The sequence below is a fragment of the Mercurialis annua genome, linkage group LG6 (assembly GCF_937616625.2).
Source record: "Mercurialis annua linkage group LG6, ddMerAnnu1.2, whole genome shotgun sequence".
In the NCBI taxonomy this organism is placed as follows: Eukaryota; Viridiplantae; Streptophyta; class Magnoliopsida; order Malpighiales; family Euphorbiaceae; genus Mercurialis; species Mercurialis annua.
The window spans coordinates 42,933,848-42,950,785 of NC_065575.1; the positions used below are offsets into that span (position 1 = coordinate 42,933,848).

General features: G+C 29.7%; 2 protein-coding genes across 2 annotated transcripts; both read left to right on the plus strand.

Moving 5' to 3' along the window:
* Positions 1 to 1,028: 1,028 nt before the first annotated feature.
* Positions 1,029 to 6,796, plus strand: LOC126653987 (magnesium transporter MRS2-I-like). Its single transcript, XM_050347993.2, has 11 exons — positions 1,029 to 1,437; positions 1,532 to 1,561; positions 1,736 to 1,895; positions 1,984 to 2,105; positions 2,212 to 2,286; positions 4,911 to 5,135; positions 5,311 to 5,355; positions 5,487 to 5,531; positions 5,757 to 5,786; positions 5,908 to 6,027; positions 6,267 to 6,796. Exons 1-11 carry the CDS (start codon positions 1,195 to 1,197, stop codon positions 6,351 to 6,353), a joined length of 1,182 nt encoding a protein of 393 aa, XP_050203950.1. The 5' UTR covers positions 1,029 to 1,194; the 3' UTR covers positions 6,354 to 6,796.
* Positions 6,797 to 10,675: 3,879 nt separating this feature from the next.
* Positions 10,676 to 15,146, plus strand: LOC126653986 (E3 ubiquitin protein ligase DRIP2-like). Its single transcript, XM_050347992.2, has 7 exons — positions 10,676 to 11,230; positions 11,564 to 11,663; positions 12,565 to 12,898; positions 13,035 to 13,471; positions 13,598 to 13,648; positions 14,378 to 14,450; positions 14,606 to 15,146. Exons 1-7 carry the CDS (start codon positions 11,116 to 11,118, stop codon positions 14,780 to 14,782), a joined length of 1,287 nt encoding a protein of 428 aa, XP_050203949.1. The 5' UTR covers positions 10,676 to 11,115; the 3' UTR covers positions 14,783 to 15,146.
* Positions 15,147 to 16,938: the final 1,792 nt, after the last annotated feature.

Genomic DNA, 16,938 nt, shown 5'->3' on the forward strand with positions numbered 1-16,938 from the left:
AATTAATATTAAATTAGTTAAGAATTTTTGTAAAGTAAATATAATATATTCGGTTATACATTTTTTTTACATACTGAATTTATCCTTCATTTGATTTTATAATAACCATAATTAAATAATTAACTTAATTTTATTAATTTCTATCTTTAAAAATAATAAGATAGAAATTTAAATAATAATATATTGGCCAAATACAATATTTTAATTTTGTAGTTCAATCAAACTAAAAGATAGGTAAACCTACTAATTTGAAAACAATTTAGTTATTTTTTACATACTAAAAACTAAATTGGAGATAATTTAGCAACCTATTCTAATTAGGACTTTAATTACAATAGTGATAAATTAAATAACTAATTAGTTAATGACTATAAAATCTTTATTTAATAGTAAACTGAAAACGGTTATTCAGTAAATTTGTCTGTTCCCCCCCATCCGTGCTTTTATATATAGTATAGATTAGTAATAAATCGATATTTTAAAAATAAATTTAAAAGTGACACAAAAATATTATATATCTAGTAATTTTATAATAAATAATGATATTTATCTACAATAATTTGAAATGTTAGTTATGAAAATTCATAAAACAATGAGATTTACAAATAGCAATTAGCTAATACTGAATTTAGATAGATTTATTTTTAAAATTCAAACATTTTGTTTTTTTACCAATTGTGGCTAATTTTTTTTACATTTTTTATTGGTTGCGATCAAAATTTGAAAATATTGTCTAACTTTATAAAAGAGTTAATAAAAATGTGGCGTATTTGAAAAAAATTCAAAGACCTGAATTTAAAAACTGGAATTCAAAAATTTTGTCAGAGGGAAAAAGAAGCCTTTTAAATTTGAAAATAATTATAAAAATTAAAAAATTAGCCGTAATTGACAAAAACGTAAAAGTTTGTATAGAAAAATAATTTTTGAATTTAATATATTTAATAATACAATTTATTTTATAAAAACTACAAATATATCTAAAAACCGTCACTGGTTAGAGGCAGCCAGGCAGGGGACCACGCTTTAAAACATGCAGGTGAAACTAAAACAAAACTTATCTGCCTGCTGTATTCTACTCTAATCCATGCAATCCTCACCTCTCTCCCATCTTTCTATTTCACACTACCACCTGCTAAGCAAAAAATAACCGTTTTTCTTGCTTGCTTTAAGCATGTGTTGAACTCCGGCAAATTAATGGACAGAGACACAGTTTTTGCTCCGGTCGAAACTCAGGCGGCTCTGAAGAAGAAGACGGCTGTCTCTACGAATTGGATTTTGCTGGATAGCAATGGACAGAGTACGATTCTTGATGTGGACAAGTATGCTATTATGCGGAGAGTTCAAATTCACGCTCGAGATCTTCGAATGCTTGATCCTCTTTTATCTTATCCTTCTACTATTTTAGGCCGAGAGCGAGTTATTGTTCTCAATTTGGAGGTTTTTTTTTCAGTTTTCAAGTTTTTTTCAGTTTGATTTTTGTACCTGTTTTGATTGCTTTTGTTTCTGATTTGTTCTTATTTTGATTTTGCAGCATATTAAAGCTATAATCACAGCAGAAGAGGTAAGTATTTGTTGTTAATTTGTTGCAGTTAATTTTTTCATTTTGTTTTTCGAATAAACTGAGTTCAGATTGAATTACACATTGTTTAGTTTAGAAATGAAGAATTTGTTAGCTAAACTGTGGATTGCGAGCTGGTTTTAGTCAGGCAATTAATTATGAATTGTTGATTAGTAGGTGTTGCTTAGAGATCCAATGGATGATAATGTAATTCCTATTGTTGAAGAGCTTCGAAGACGGTTGCCTCTTGTGTGTGTCACTACTAGTCAAGTTCAAGGTGAAGAAGATGAGCAGCACTCTGGGGTGCAAAAAGATGTCGATACGGGCGAAGAAATCGGTATAATATTCGACTGTTAATTAAATTGCTTCGGTTTTAAATTTCGTTTTGGTTATGGATCATGCTAATTGCTAATCATATATTGTAGAATTTCCATTTGAATTCCGAGCATTAGAGGTTGCATTGGAAGCCATTTGTAGTTTTCTAGATGCGCGTACTCAAGAATTGGAGACGGATGCTTATCCTGCTTTAGATGAGCTTACCTCCAAGGTAAAAGGCCTTAATTTCTTGATGATATATGAATTTGATATTTGGATTAATTATAAATTAGACAAGTTCTTCCATATTTCTGTCGAATTGCAATAATGTTATGCAGATTAGCAGTCTTAACTTGGATCGGGTGCGTAAATTGAAGAGTTCTATGACCAGATTGACTAATCGGGTTCAAAAGGTATGTCAATATCTCTATACCGATAAATACTTAAGTAAATTAGGTGCACTACGTAGTATTATAAACCGTTTAATTAATAATCATTAATAATTTTTTATTTAGAAGTGATGTGACTTTCATTAATAAGGGTAAATAATCACCAAACATATTAAATTTGAAATGAATGTGCTGAACTAGTTTCACCTAATAATCTCCTTTGTGGCACCTACACTGCTAAAACAAGTGACTGGAATCCTCTCTAGAATATTTACATTTTATCCTTTATTGGTAGTCTGACCAATCCAAATTTCTGAATTTTCTAAATCTAGATGCTGCATAGTGCATAACAGAGCACTTTTTTCTTTTGATAAAGCATAACAGAGCACTTAGTTGCTGGTAAAGTAAGTGTTATAGGTCAAATGAATTTATAAATTCATTTATTAAACTTAATTGTCATTTATATGCAGAACGCTAAGTTGTGCCAGTTTAGTCAAGCATAAATTCCCTTGCTATCAATTTTTCAAATTGTCAATTAGAAAAGATTAAGATTCCAACTTTATTTTTTGATGAATAAGATTCCAACTTATTGAAAATATAGTACTACAACTCTAGCCCCTTAACTTATTTTTATGAAAAATTCTACAACTGCACAATTATATAAAAATCTCAAAAAAGTCTATTAAATTCATCAAGATTTTCAATTATTAGTTGCAATTATCTCATAGGTAGCTAATTAAACTTTAACAATTTCTATATTCTTAAAAAATAATGAATGATTCACGAACAAATTATTATTATTTTTATAATATTTTAATCGTTTACTTAAAATTATTTATATAAAACTTATAAATTTTGAAAATAATTTAAAACTTTTGACTCTTTGCAACCCCTTGTATAAAATCCAATGAAATTTTAAAATTATTAGCAATCCAAAACTTAGGTATTATATTTCAATTAAAAATATCAAATAATTGAGATGGAGAGCCCATCACTTATACCATTTGAGATATACCTCGTTGGTAAAATCAAATAATTGTTAAAAATATTATTATTTATATTGAAAATACATAAATTATTACTCTCTTTTTTTAGTTTTTAGATATATAGAAATTATTAAATTTTAGTTATGTCTTACAAAACATTTAAATATAATTAAATCTTTAAATAATATTTAGTTACTTATGAAAAAGAGTATTGACTTGGTAGACTTGTTCAATATTTTTCATGTACTCTTTTAATTGTAGACTAAATTATCACATATATAAGCTTAGAGCATCTCCAATGGGATGCTACTTTTTATGCTAAATTTAGCATGAAAAAGTGGTAAAATGCTATAGATAGCATAACATTTTAAATTTTACTCCAATGCACAAATTTAAAAAGAAATGTTATAACTATTTATTAAGATAATTATCTCTTAATTTTATTAATTGCTAATTATTTAATAATTTTTTTAATTAAATATTTTATACTAAAATTTATGTAATATTTTTTTTAATTTAATAATGAGCTTTTCAAAAGATATAATTAAAATAATCGATGAATTATATAAAAATAAATTATTTAATTTTTTTATTATACTGATGTATGGTCTACTTTTAAAAATCAAATCGATGTTGTAAAATTAAATAGAGGTACAAAATTTAAAATAAAAAAAGTAAAATAAAATAAAAAAAAGTAGGTTAAAATAATAAATGCAAAAATGACCATGGTAAAATTGTAATTAATAATGAATTGCTATTGGTTGTTGAATTTTAGCATATGCTATAGTCTGTGCTAAATTTAGCACGTGATATAGCATATGCTAAATTTAGCACAAACTATAGCACTGCATTGGAGATGCTCTTAGATCGTTAAAAGATTACAGTTGTGCAATAGGGGTGAGAAAAAAAACCCGGCCGTTCGAATTAACCGACCGAACCGATGATTTTCGGTCTGTTAGGTTTTAAATTTGATTTGGTTGGTTGGTTTTAATAAAAAAATTTGGTTTTCGATTATCGATTTGGTTTGAAATTTATTTATCTAAATTAAACAAACCGGCCGAATAAACTAAAAGTCCGATACTTCTTTTTTCTAATTTTCTCTGGTAATTTGATTTTTTTTACTTTTTATATTTGGTCGGTTTGGTTTTGGCTATTCGGTCAACCAGTTAATTCGGTTTGAGACTTGTCGATTCGATTTCGACTGAACCGATCAAATGTTCACCCCTTTGTACCATTTTTGAAGACATTTCATTTTCTTTAGATTGACGATAAGATATAGTTGACAATAATCGAATCTATATTAGACCAAACTGACCTAGGTTTTATTTTGATTTATAGTGGACGAATATGCCAAAGTCGTGAATAGTAATACAACAAAAGTTCTTTTCACCCCTTCAACTTGGTATAAAAGAAAAAAGTGTCTAAATTGGCAGTTTTTGATAAATAAATCCGCATGTTGGTAAAATTTGGTCATTGTACCCCTTTTTCTAATGATCATGCTTTATCAGCTTTGGGTTTATTTGTTTAAAACCATTAACTTAGAACATTTTTGGTCCTTTGTGCTAAGTTGTAAGGGTGAAATGAACCTTTATTGATATAAATTCGTTGGCCTTCTATATTTTACAAGTTAAGATTGGATTTGTGGCGCATTTTGGTGTGCAGATAAGAGATGAACTTGAACAACTTCTGGATGATGACGATGACATGGCAGACCTTTACTTATCTAGAAAGTTGGTTAGCTTTTCACCTGTTAGTAGCTCTGGAGCTCCTGGCAATTGGTTTCTTAGCTCTCCCACTATAGGCTCTAAGATATCCAGAACAAGCAGGGCCAGTGTGACAACAATGCAAGAAGAGCATGATGTCGAGGAGCTTGAGATGTTGCTTGAGGTTGAGTTACTGAAGTAGTATCTTATTATTACAGTTTGGTGTCTGAAGTATATTTTTTGTTTCATTTTGGTGACTATTTACTAGTAATGTTTTATATTACTTAACGCGAAAAGTTCTTTGATCTGAACTGTCGTACGTTGATTCTCCCTAAAGTCTAAGATGATTTTCTTGGCAGGCTTACTTCATGCAGATTGACGGCACATTGAACAAATTGACGACGGTAGAGTGATGCCATTTAGACTCCAATTTGCATGGCATTGATCTTTGCTGGTTTCTGGGAAAGGCAAATGATGAACATTACTGATATACCTCCTTTCTCTGATGCATGTACAAATCTTTTTGCCCTATCAGCTGCGGGAATATATTGATGACACAGAGGATTATATCAATATCCAGGTAATTCCTTGGACAAATTTATGTCAACTCTTTGTTGTATGAAGTTTTAAGGACAAGTTTATATATAAATTGGGGTAATTCACTATCAAGTCCTAAGGTTAGGTCAAAAATACCATTTTCCGTTATATTTTAAAAAAGCCTGAAGATATCCTAAAAAAATAATTGTCTGGAGGCAATGCAGCATCATAAATCTAATAGTTTGATATCTTTTTATTTTTATTTCAGCTTGATAATCATCGAAATCAACTTATTCAGGTATTCATCGATCTAGTAATCAAATGATATGATTAATTGGGAAATTCTTTAATTTCTCCAATTCATCTGCACAACATTGATAACTTTCTTTCTTATTTGGTTAATTTCATGGGGCACGCAGCTGGAGCTGTTCCTATGTTCAGGAACTGTGTGTTTGTCTGTATATTCGTTGGTGGCAGCAATTTTTGGCATGAACTTGAAGTATACATGGAGGGAGGGTCATAGTTACGTATTTAAATGGGTATGTGAAATGCTCACTTATGCACTTTACTTTATACATTTAATTAATCACATAGACACAAATTGAACTCTTAACCTTTCGATCTCATTGACTCTCGCAACGTAATCTTTCGGATGAATTGGTTATTAAACAATTTCCAAAGGACCAAACCCGAAGAACCCTTCCATCATAAGTAGAAATCTTAACCCAAGAGTTTATTTAATTTGCTAGCACTGAAATGTTTTTGCCTGATATATTAGGTGGTAATTATCACAAGTATGCTTTGTGCAACCCTATTTGCGTCAATAATTTCGTACGCTCGGCATAAGGGTCTTGTTGGGTCGTGAATTGAAGTGTACATATTTAGGATACGATCCTTTATTCGAACATGATATATTATGTTCAATCAATCAATCTAGACCGAAAGGAGAAAGATATAAAGACAAACTTATCAACAAGTGGATCAGCAAATTCAAATTGCAAAACCAAAATACAAAACCAATGCTGTAGTATGGACCCTCTCATATATATAATTAGCCATTGAATTCAGCCACAAAAGTGCAACGAGCCTACACCCAACAATTCTTATGGTTATCATAATGTTCTTTGTGTTGGATCTTAAAGTCAAAATTTCGGTCTCAATATTCATCATTCATGGTATTGTTGTTATTTTTTTATTATAATAATACATGTAACGTTCGATTTATGATGTGTATACAGTTTGGTAGTGAGGGAGTGATTTGATTGATATTTTTATTTAATAAAATTTGTGTAAGTTTTCATATGATTATATACATCTATTTGAGTGAAAAAATATATTTTTATTTGCGATGCGACTACTGTAAAAAAAATTCATAAACATGTAAAATGTCCAAGAGTGATTCAATTAGGAAACAAATTGAAGCCACGATAAAACAAAGAAGTATTTATAATAAACAAAATTAAATAGATTCCATGAAAAATATATATAAAAACGGGCAAATAAATATTTCACTATAAATTTATAATACTGGGTATTACTTAAGTATAAATTTATAGAAAAACTAAAATAGTTATCAATTCTTACACACAAGTTCGTCACAGGCACACGGTTAGGCAGGTCCTTGAGTGAATCACTCTTGGAAAAGAGAAGCACGCTGCTATATATATAATGCTCAAATAAAAGCCTTATAAATTACATCATCTCTGATCATATAGTATTTCTTTTTCAACACCGTTTCTGGAGTTTCGTGTTAGCCACTCCTTTATTTATATAGCAATTCATTTTGTTCCAAATGATTGCTTATGTGGGTTCATGTAACTAATTTAGGGTAAATATTCAGCAATTGCAATTATTTTGTCTCTCAGCAATTACTTCCCATGCTCTATATAATAACTCACCTTTGCACCACAGCACAGAAATGCAATTTCATTATCGGATGCTATTCCAATAATAAATTAAAAGAAAAATGATGAAATTTCTTTATATCAATAACTAATGACATGATATATTCTTATCTACAGCAACTTATTATGAGTGTTTATCTCATGCAACCGTTGCGCCACGTCATTTTTACATCAAACCAATGAGTATTTGCGATAGGGAATCTTTTAATTATTACTTATTTTTTTTATCATTCAGTTTTCCACATGGCTAACGCACAATTGGTTTGTTGCATGAATGACATGGCGCAACGGTTGTGTGCAATAATTTTTCACTTATTATATGCAACAATAGAATTTGAATAGTTTAAATAATAAAATTCATATTAAATTTTTATCGACCAAATAATGAAATAATAAACTAAGTATAAACTTTCATGTTTTTTTTATAATATCCATAGAGTTTTTCAATTTTTACAGTTTAAGATACAAATTATACCATCTTTTAACAAATCTGAACATCTAATAAATTCTTAATAAAAAGATATACTAATATGTGAACAGTAGAATATATATTATTATATTATTGTTTCAGCGTCTATATCAATATTTTTTATTCAAAAATCATTCGGCCTTTGTATTGTAGAGAACTAATAATTCGCCATTTAAATTGATGTAGTTAAGTTTGCGTTAAAATTGCAAATATGGTAAAATTTATGGTTTAGTTTGCAATAGTTTCTCAACTTTTTTTTTTCAAAGATAATATTCATCAAAATGAAATAATAGTAAATTATAATTATGAAAGTCGTAATTAGATTGAAATTCGAAAGCAATAAAAAATATCATAAAAATATTAATTGAGGGGATGAATCAAGTCGTATTTCTTGCTAAGGTGTCATACGAAAGGTCAAGAGTAAACAAAATTTACTTGAAACAAAAAATTTAATTATCACTTTTGTCATTTAGACAATTGCAAAATTTTAAAATTCATATTCATAATTATAAATTTTCAATGAACTCCGAGACGCAAAAAAACATATAAATATTTTTTTATACTAAAAATAATTTTCATCCTCCAAAAAGTTTAAAATCTAGACTACATTAGATAATTCGACGTACAAATGAAAAAGGTTTCAAGAAATCTTGACGAGAAAAATTACTTTGACGTACAAACCAAAAGATTTTGATCAAAATTAAAAAACTTCAACATACATTCATGGACGGATAAATAAAGAGAAATAAACACTACAATGTCGTGGATAAACTTCATTATTCAATGGTGGTCAATCGACCATCCTTTTTATTTTTAAAATTAATATATTACTAACTAGTTTAAATTATACATATTAAATTAATTTTAGTATATACTAGTTTTTTTGGCCACGTGCTACGCTGCTACGCACGTTAACAATATCTATATGACCCGTTATTTAGTATTATAATTGTATAGTTTTGTAATAATATATTATTATTTAAATTTTATTAGACTTGTGTTTTTTATTTGTTTTTGTTTAATTATTTTATAAAATTTTAATTTCTTTTATTGAAAATGTTAAAAAGTTAGAATTAAGCAATAAATTTAATTTTTATATTGTTGTTATTAAAAAATGATAATATGATTGAAGCAAATTTATATTATTTTTCATAGTAAATAATTAATAAATATAAAAAATATTAAAGTTTTAACACAAATATTATAATATGATTATTTAATATTAATGAAACTCGTCATATTCTTTTAGTATTAGGAATTTAACACATAAGGATAGTTGTTGCACAATTTCTTTTAAGATTAGAAATTTAATACATAATGGTAACTACTGCGATAATTATTTTTAATATGTCTCCTTTATGGATTATGAATGTTATTTTTCTATTTGTTAAGCACAAATATTCTTATATGTCACAATTAGAAATATCAAATTAAATAAAATATGTAGAGGGTATTTTTGTCCGTGAATGGAAATGTTTCTCTGCGAATACACTTTTATATTTATTATAGATTAATCACTTTACTTTTTACAAAAAAATTCCATTTATGATCATTTTAGTATTTGTGACAAAATCAGAGAGAAAGAAATTTCTTTTGAACAAGTTATTTAGAGGCTCCTGAATTATACCATAATTAACAGTTTGATACCCTTTATTTTAAAAGTTTATTTAATGGTCCCTCAGTTTTAATTTCGTTAACTAAGAGATCATTTTGTTAATTTGAGGAATCAAATCGTTTAACGGATTGAAACTCGGGTACTAAATCGTTTAAAAGTGAGGGACCAAATCGTTTAATAAAATTAAAAGTGAAAGATCAAATCGTTCACAAAACAAAGGTGGGGTACCAAATCGTTTGAAAATAAGTGTCGAGATTAACGTAGGGACCTAATAGTTAACTGAATTGAAATTGAAGAACCAATAAATAGAATTTTGAAATAAAAAATATCAAACTGTTAATTATAGTATACCTCATATATCTTAGCGTAATTGCTCTTTTCTTTTTTTAGAAGGATGAATAAAACTTACTATGTCTTACTTTCTTCCCTTTCTTTGTTGTTTGAATAATTTTTTTTGAGAGGAATTGTTTGAATAATTTGTTAATTAAAGCCATGTGAATGGAGCTACATTTTTATTTTATTATCCATCTAAAAACAAAAAACAAAGTAAAGAAATATTTTCCTTCTCATAAACTATTTCCTTTTGTCCTTTTAATATGAAGCGGCTTTACTCACCCGCCTGTCTTTCACATTAAGATTTATCATCTACAAACAACAACTTCCCACCAAAGTAAAGCATTTTCTTTTTTTCATTTTAAATTATACATTTTCCTGTTTTACATCTTACTTACACGTTATAAAAAAAATTAAAAATTTAAAAACCATTTATACTAGATGTATAAACAAATTGTATTAATAAAAATAAAAATTATAAGTGTTTTATTAAATAATATTGAAAATTTAATTTCAGGGTATAATTTATACATTATAAATATTCTTTTCTTTTTAAAAAATATTAGGAAACAGAAAAAAGAAATTAAATAAAACAAGACCATATTGTAAAACGTTGAGCTGTTAACAGTTAGTAACACGTACTACCCTTCGCTAACATGCACCTGTGCACACTATAACTCCCATCCCTCGTTTTGCGCCGTCGCAAACACGAAACTCGCGCTCCTGTCCGAGGGTGCACATTATCCTTCATGCGCACCCACAGCGCATTTTAGCATCTCACTCCAGCTTCAGTTAATCCGAAAACAGTACTAGTACATAGTATAAGTCTTAGTAAAAAAGAATTCAATTAAATCCAATAAAGAAATAATAATAATATTAATAGCAGAAAATGAAGAATTGGTTCACGCTTTAGTTTTGTTAATTTCATTATGTTTTCAACGACTTCTCTCTCTAGATTTAGATCGTATAATAAAACACAACATTGAAGCTCTCTCTCTCTAGTTCTTGTCCAAAACCCACGTCGATTCTTCACAAATCTTCATTACCCATATCTTCTAATCTAAAAAACGTTTCAGTTTCCTCTTCTAGATTGTTTCTATTGTTAATCTGTTACGGTTCTTTATATTCCGACCAGCTGTTGTGATATTAATGCACCTGTATCAATGGAGTTAGATACATGAAGCAGAAGAAGAACGTGAATCTTGCGTGTTTTTGTGTGTAATTGTTGATGGGTTATGTTAATTGTTATGTATGTAATAACATGCAGTTGTTGAATTATTAAGTAAGTACGTGAGAGGCGATTAAAATGGCGAATCAGGTGGTGAAAGTGAAGAGAGAAAGAATTGCGGCGTGCATGACATGTCCTCTCTGTGATAACTTACTGAGAGATGCCACTACCATATCTGAATGTCTACACACGTGTAATTTGTTCTCTTCTCTTCTCAATTCAATCTTGTATATTTCGCATTGTTGTTGTTGATGATGATGATGATAATCTGGGTTGCTCCAGGCTGCTGTTTAATTAATTTCTTTATCTTGATTTTGACGTAGTCGTTTGGTAATTTTACTGTATACTACTTTAGAAGATGCTTAGATTCAAGATTAATTGAAGTAAAGCTTAAGTAATACGTGTTTCAAGATTTCGTCTTCTTCTTTGCTTGCTGGGATTGATTCGATATTAATTTGGGCTATTTAATTGAATGGACATGTAGTAGATGATTATGATTATGATTTTGTGAGATTCTGTTTTTCAGTTTGCAGGAAGTGTATATATAAGAAGATATCAGATGAGGGTGTGGAATGTTGTCCTATTTGCAACATTGATCTGGGTTGTCTTCCATTGGAAAAACTAAGGTAGTTTTAATATTCATCACTCTCTCTCATTCATATGAATGATAATTTTAAGTTGAACCTTTTGTAGTATGAACTGCAAAAGTAATATCTTGTTGTTGATAAATCTGGGCTTGAAGGCGTTTCGAATTCCGTTTCACTAATGTTTTAGCTACCAATTGCTCATAATAATAGCCTTTACCTCTATTCTTGATTGCTCTTATGAATTGCTACTTTTAATGAATCATAACCATAGTGAACAACTTCTGCTAAGACTTGAGAGGTGGCAATTTATGTTTGGCCATGAATTCAAGATTTTTTCGGATTTTTAAGTTGCGTTCCTGCTCAACAATATGATTATAGAATAATCTGAAGGCACGGGTGGGATATGATTCAAGTTCAATGAAATGCAGAAAGAATGTCATCCTTGTCTCAAAAGGCTGCATATAAGAAATGCTAATGTGAATGTAGGATTATCTTCAGAGTTTATTTCTGTTGCACCATTATTTCCATCTGTTATTTTGTTTGTTTACACAAAGGCAATGAACTCTTGAGAAAGTTGTCATTTATTGCAAGCGGATACACATTTTGAAGAATAATAGAGCAGAAAATTTAAGTAGTGTTTAATATTAATTGAAGCTAAATTATTTGAGATGAAGTTTGGTTTTAGTTCAAGGTATGTATGAAATGTATCCATAAGTAGAAAGTGTGGTTTCTTATAGAGAAAATAGCCATTAGCAGTATCAGTAGACGAAATACTCATTTGTAATTTGCCATTTGCCTATATGAATGTTAGTACTTTTTTTTTCATGCTTAGAACATAGGCTTATATTGTTGGTTTCGTTATTATTGTTCATATTGTAGAATGCATGCAGATTTTGTGCATAAATTTAATATAAAACAAAGATTTATATGTCAATATCAGGCCCGACAACAATTTGCAAGATGTAAGGACCAAGATTTTTCCATTAAAAAGAAGAAAGGTTGAGGCACCTGAAGTCACATCATCAGTTGTATTACCAGTTAGAAGGAAGGAGAGATCGCTTTCATCATTGGTGGTCAGTGCTCCCAAAATATCAACCCAGACTACGACGACAGGAAAGAGAACAAGACCTTTTCCTAGAAAGGCTAGTTCTTTACGAAATTCGGGTTTTCCTGTTGATAAACGCGTTAAAAATGAGGAAGATTCCGTGGAAGACCGTTTACGGAACTCAACTTCTTCTGAAACTGTACATAAGATCAATCAGAATTCAAAGCAGGTAAAATATGTCTTGTTTAATGCTAATGTCAACCTTATTGTTAGAAGCAACATGCAATCTACTTTTGCTATGAGAAACAGCTGTGTGCTTGCTTCATTTCATTATTATTTTTCACACACACATTTCATTACTGCAGAATTCTTTTTCTACCGAGGCTGGCGAATTAGCTCCCAATTATGAAGCAGAGAATGGTGTTGAATCATTTGATGCGAAATCAGATCTATGGCAACCATTAAATTGTTTAGTGGAAGTTGCAAACAGAAGCAAGTCTTTCAAGTCCCCACATTTTTCTGATAATAAAGTAGAATGTAGTAATGATCATGACAATGAATCTCAATTGCAAAAAACAAAGTTGAGAGAAAACAATGGCAAATTTAAAGTAGAAGATGAGAAAAATCGCATTGATGCACCTTCAGAGCCATCCAGATCCAAAAGATCACGCAAACTTCGTCGAAGAAAAGAAGCTACCCTTGAGGATTCAGGCATTTCGCCTCAAGCAGTGGTGGATACGAATGCCAAGCATGAGAAAAGAGCTGGCCCAATTTGGTTTTCACTAGTGGCTTCAGCGGACCAGTGAGAATCCTTTCTAATTTTCAAAAATTAATTTGGCTATGTTAGGAAAATAAAGGTTTAGAATGTGTTAGTTTTTTTTTTTCGTTTTTGGTTGTATACTTGCTTATATGTTATCATTTGTTTCAGGAAAGGAGATGAACCATTGCCACAAATTCCTAAGAATTACTTGAGGATAAAGTGAGTTCCTTTTGTTGTCACTGCTTGATAATTTTTCTTTGTATCTTTTACAGTTCTAATTGTGTTGTTTCGATTTGTTATGATTATGAAAACTATTATGAAGGTAACTCCAAGCTTCTAAGCTATCTAGATTCTGATATCTCCTACGGGAAGAAAACTGAAATGCTCCATCGATAAATTCAAATAAATGTTTTAAGCCGTTATAAATGGGTCATTGATTAGTTTGTATTCATAAACACATATATAGATGATTGTTTTTGTCATCCGTCCATAAAATATCATTCATCTATATGGCTCTGCTTTGTCCTTAGTTCCGATGTAAACAAGCTAATAATATTTTGTCTAGTAATGACTGCTGTTCTAGCATGTTGTACTTTGTCGAATCGCCGAAAGGCCTTTGTGATTCGGTAATCCTCCGTCAATTCATGGTGGCGACGTTTGAGGATAATATTTCCATTCAAGCATTGCTTGAGCCTAAAACTTTGCAAACTGCAGACTGGCAAAAGTGTCACAATTGGCCTCGTCATGTTTCATATCTTTCTTTTTGAACTCTTGATAGTATGATTTTGAATTTATAATTAGGGTAGAATTTGTATTTTCAGTAATAATTGTTGATGACCAGTTTTACGTAAATTTGACATGCGATAATTAATCGTATAATACCGTTATCATTGAATGAAGTAAAAAAAGTAAATGCATATGATATTTTCTTTTTTTCTTCCGTGGCAGGGATGGAAATTTACCTGTGTCGTTTATCCAAAAGTACCTGAAAAAGAAACTGGACCTAGCTAGTGAAGCCGAGGTGAGAAAAGCTTTTGAAAATTATCTTCCGAAGCAATTGTAGTTTAATTGGAAATTCAAATAGTCGTCGTCTTGGGTTTCTTCCTCATCGGGATGATGCTCAATGTATATGTTTACTCTCATTATTTCTGAGAGTTGTATATCGTATTGTTGCAGGTGGAGATTAAATGTTTGGGAAAACGAGTGATGCCTACGTTACTGTTGTACAAGTTAGTTGATTTATGGATACAAACATCATCAACATCAGAACAAATAACAGCATCGATAGGCTCTTCAGCTAAGGAATTTGTAATGGTGCTGGCCTATGCTCGGAAGATTCCGTACCCTGAATAATTATTCTTCCAAATTTTGCCACTTGGCTCTTCTCTAATCACCCACATGTTTGAGCCTCAATAGCAATGAGATGGGAATTTCCGTTGATTTCGCAACGGCTGCACCTAAAGTGCTCTTGGGGACGGAAAGCGTGGCACCGTGGCATATTATACTCGTCGACATTGAATCATCATAGAGTTGGTAAGTGCACAGTTGTCAAAAGGCTTTTAAAAGTATTACAGTTTTACATACCACCTTATAAGAAACTCTGAAATGTAATTTTGGACATTTGTTTCTTAGCTGCAATTTTGGAACTTGGATTGGATACTGCAGAAAATGTTAGTCTTATTTGTTAACATTTAATCAAAAAACACATTGAACTTTACTTTTGATACATGTTCGACCATCTCCAACCCATACCTATTTTTGGGTTTGGGTCTTGTTTTTCAACTCCAACCCATACCTACTTCCCACCCCATTTCTTTGTTTGTGAATAGTAGCAACCCACTTTTTGGTATGCACTATTCACACAAACCCATTTTTTGGTTAATTGAATATTTACTTTTTAATTACAATTTATATAGCTAACTTTGTAAATATTTATTTTGGTCCAACTTTTCATTAAATACCAATTAAATTTTTCATAATGTAATCCAAATTATTTTTATTGGTAAAAATAAAATAAATAAATTAAATTATTTAAATTAAATACATAAAATTTAAACAACATATTTTTTATTTAAACATAAAAATTACGTTACATTAAACATAAACATTACATTACATTAAACATTAAAGCGGGTAGATAAATATTATAATTAAAGTAATCCTAGAACAAAAATTAAAATAATAGTTAATAAACAACATTAAAAATTAAAAATATTTAATTAATAATCTGGTAAATTGCCCCTCGATCCACCAATATCATGAAAATATTGGCTAAAATTATCATTTAAGCATTATTAAATAAATGAATAGATGAGGATGTATGTGTTTAAAATATAAATATAGATGTGAAATGGTAAATGATTAAATGTAGTAGTATTAAATATAAAAAAATATATAGAGAATATTTTTTTAGTGTGAAAAATGGGGTAATGGGTTGGAGTAAAAACATTGTAGCAAACATAAAAGTGGATAAATTGAAACTTAAAAATGAGTTTTGGGTTGGAGATGCCCTAAGTGCCTTATATATCTATGATGTCCTATCATTCTACTTGATGACAAATCCATGTTCAACTGCCACATTTGTAAAATGTCATTTCACACCATTTTTTTAGAAATAAAAGGTTATGATGGAATTGGTACTCCCTGTCACACAAAGTGTTCATATATTATTGGCAAAATGTATTTAATTACCAATGTCAAAAGTGTTCCTACCTAAGTAGCACGGAAACGGGAAACGAAAACAATACGAAATGGACACGGGGAAATAAAAGTTTTTCAAAATGAAGGACACGAAACGTGGGGGAAACGTGTAAATAACAAAAATTTAGGGATATATTTATAAAAGTATTATTTAAATATTTATGATAATTAACGAAATTATTCAATTTAATATACTAAATATTTAAAATTTTATAAATATATAAAAAAATATAATACAATTCAACACAAATAAGTAGATTTGTTGTATTGTGTGCAATGCGAATGTAAAATTTATGGGTAATTAGTTAGATTTTTTTGTTTATGGGTAATAATTTTAAATTTTTTTACAAATTTTAATTTTTATTATTTACAGAAACGGCACGAAACGTTTCGTACGGGTGTCCAAGAGTTTCCGGTTTCCGAAACGTTTCCGAAACGGGAAACGCAATTTTATCGAAGTTTCCGTGCTTCTTAGGTTCCTACAATGACTCCTAACTGATGATTCTTCCTTCTATTTTAATTAATTACTGACAGTATGTTACATGGGATCAGTGTTTTAAAAATCGAATCGGTGGCCGACCGGTAATGCCACCGGTTTCCGGTTGAACCGGTTTAATAAATTTTTTAAAAATTGAAATAAATTATGGTTCAGCTGTTTTTTACCGGTCCAATCCGGTTCAACACCAGGATTTTTACTGGTTCAATCCGGTCCTATGGTATTTTAAAGTTTCAGATCGGACCACTGGTTGGCTTGCAGTTCAACCGGTTCGGTCCGGTTTTTAAAACACTGCATATCATTAAAGAAAATA

Excerpts from the sequence above, each read along its gene's own strand:
- LOC126653987 (XM_050347993.2), top strand. The coding sequence starts at position 1,195 with ATGGACAGAGACACAGTTTTTGCTCCGGTCGAAACTCAGGCGGCTCTG. Across the intron at positions 5,136-5,310 it reads AGCTTGAGATGTTGCTTGAG|GCTTACTTCATGCAGATTGA; the intron begins GTTGAGTTACTG and ends TTTTCTTGGCAG. Across the intron at positions 5,532-5,756 it reads AGGATTATATCAATATCCAG|CTTGATAATCATCGAAATCA; the intron begins GTAATTCCTTGG and ends TTTTTATTTCAG.
- LOC126653986 (XM_050347992.2), top strand. The coding sequence starts at position 11,116 with ATGGCGAATCAGGTGGTGAAAGTGAAGAGAGAAAGAATTGCGGCGTGC. Across the intron at positions 11,231-11,563 it reads ATCTGAATGTCTACACACGT|TTTGCAGGAAGTGTATATAT; the intron begins GTAATTTGTTCT and ends TCTGTTTTTCAG. Across the intron at positions 11,664-12,564 it reads CTTCCATTGGAAAAACTAAG|GCCCGACAACAATTTGCAAG; the intron begins GTAGTTTTAATA and ends TGTCAATATCAG.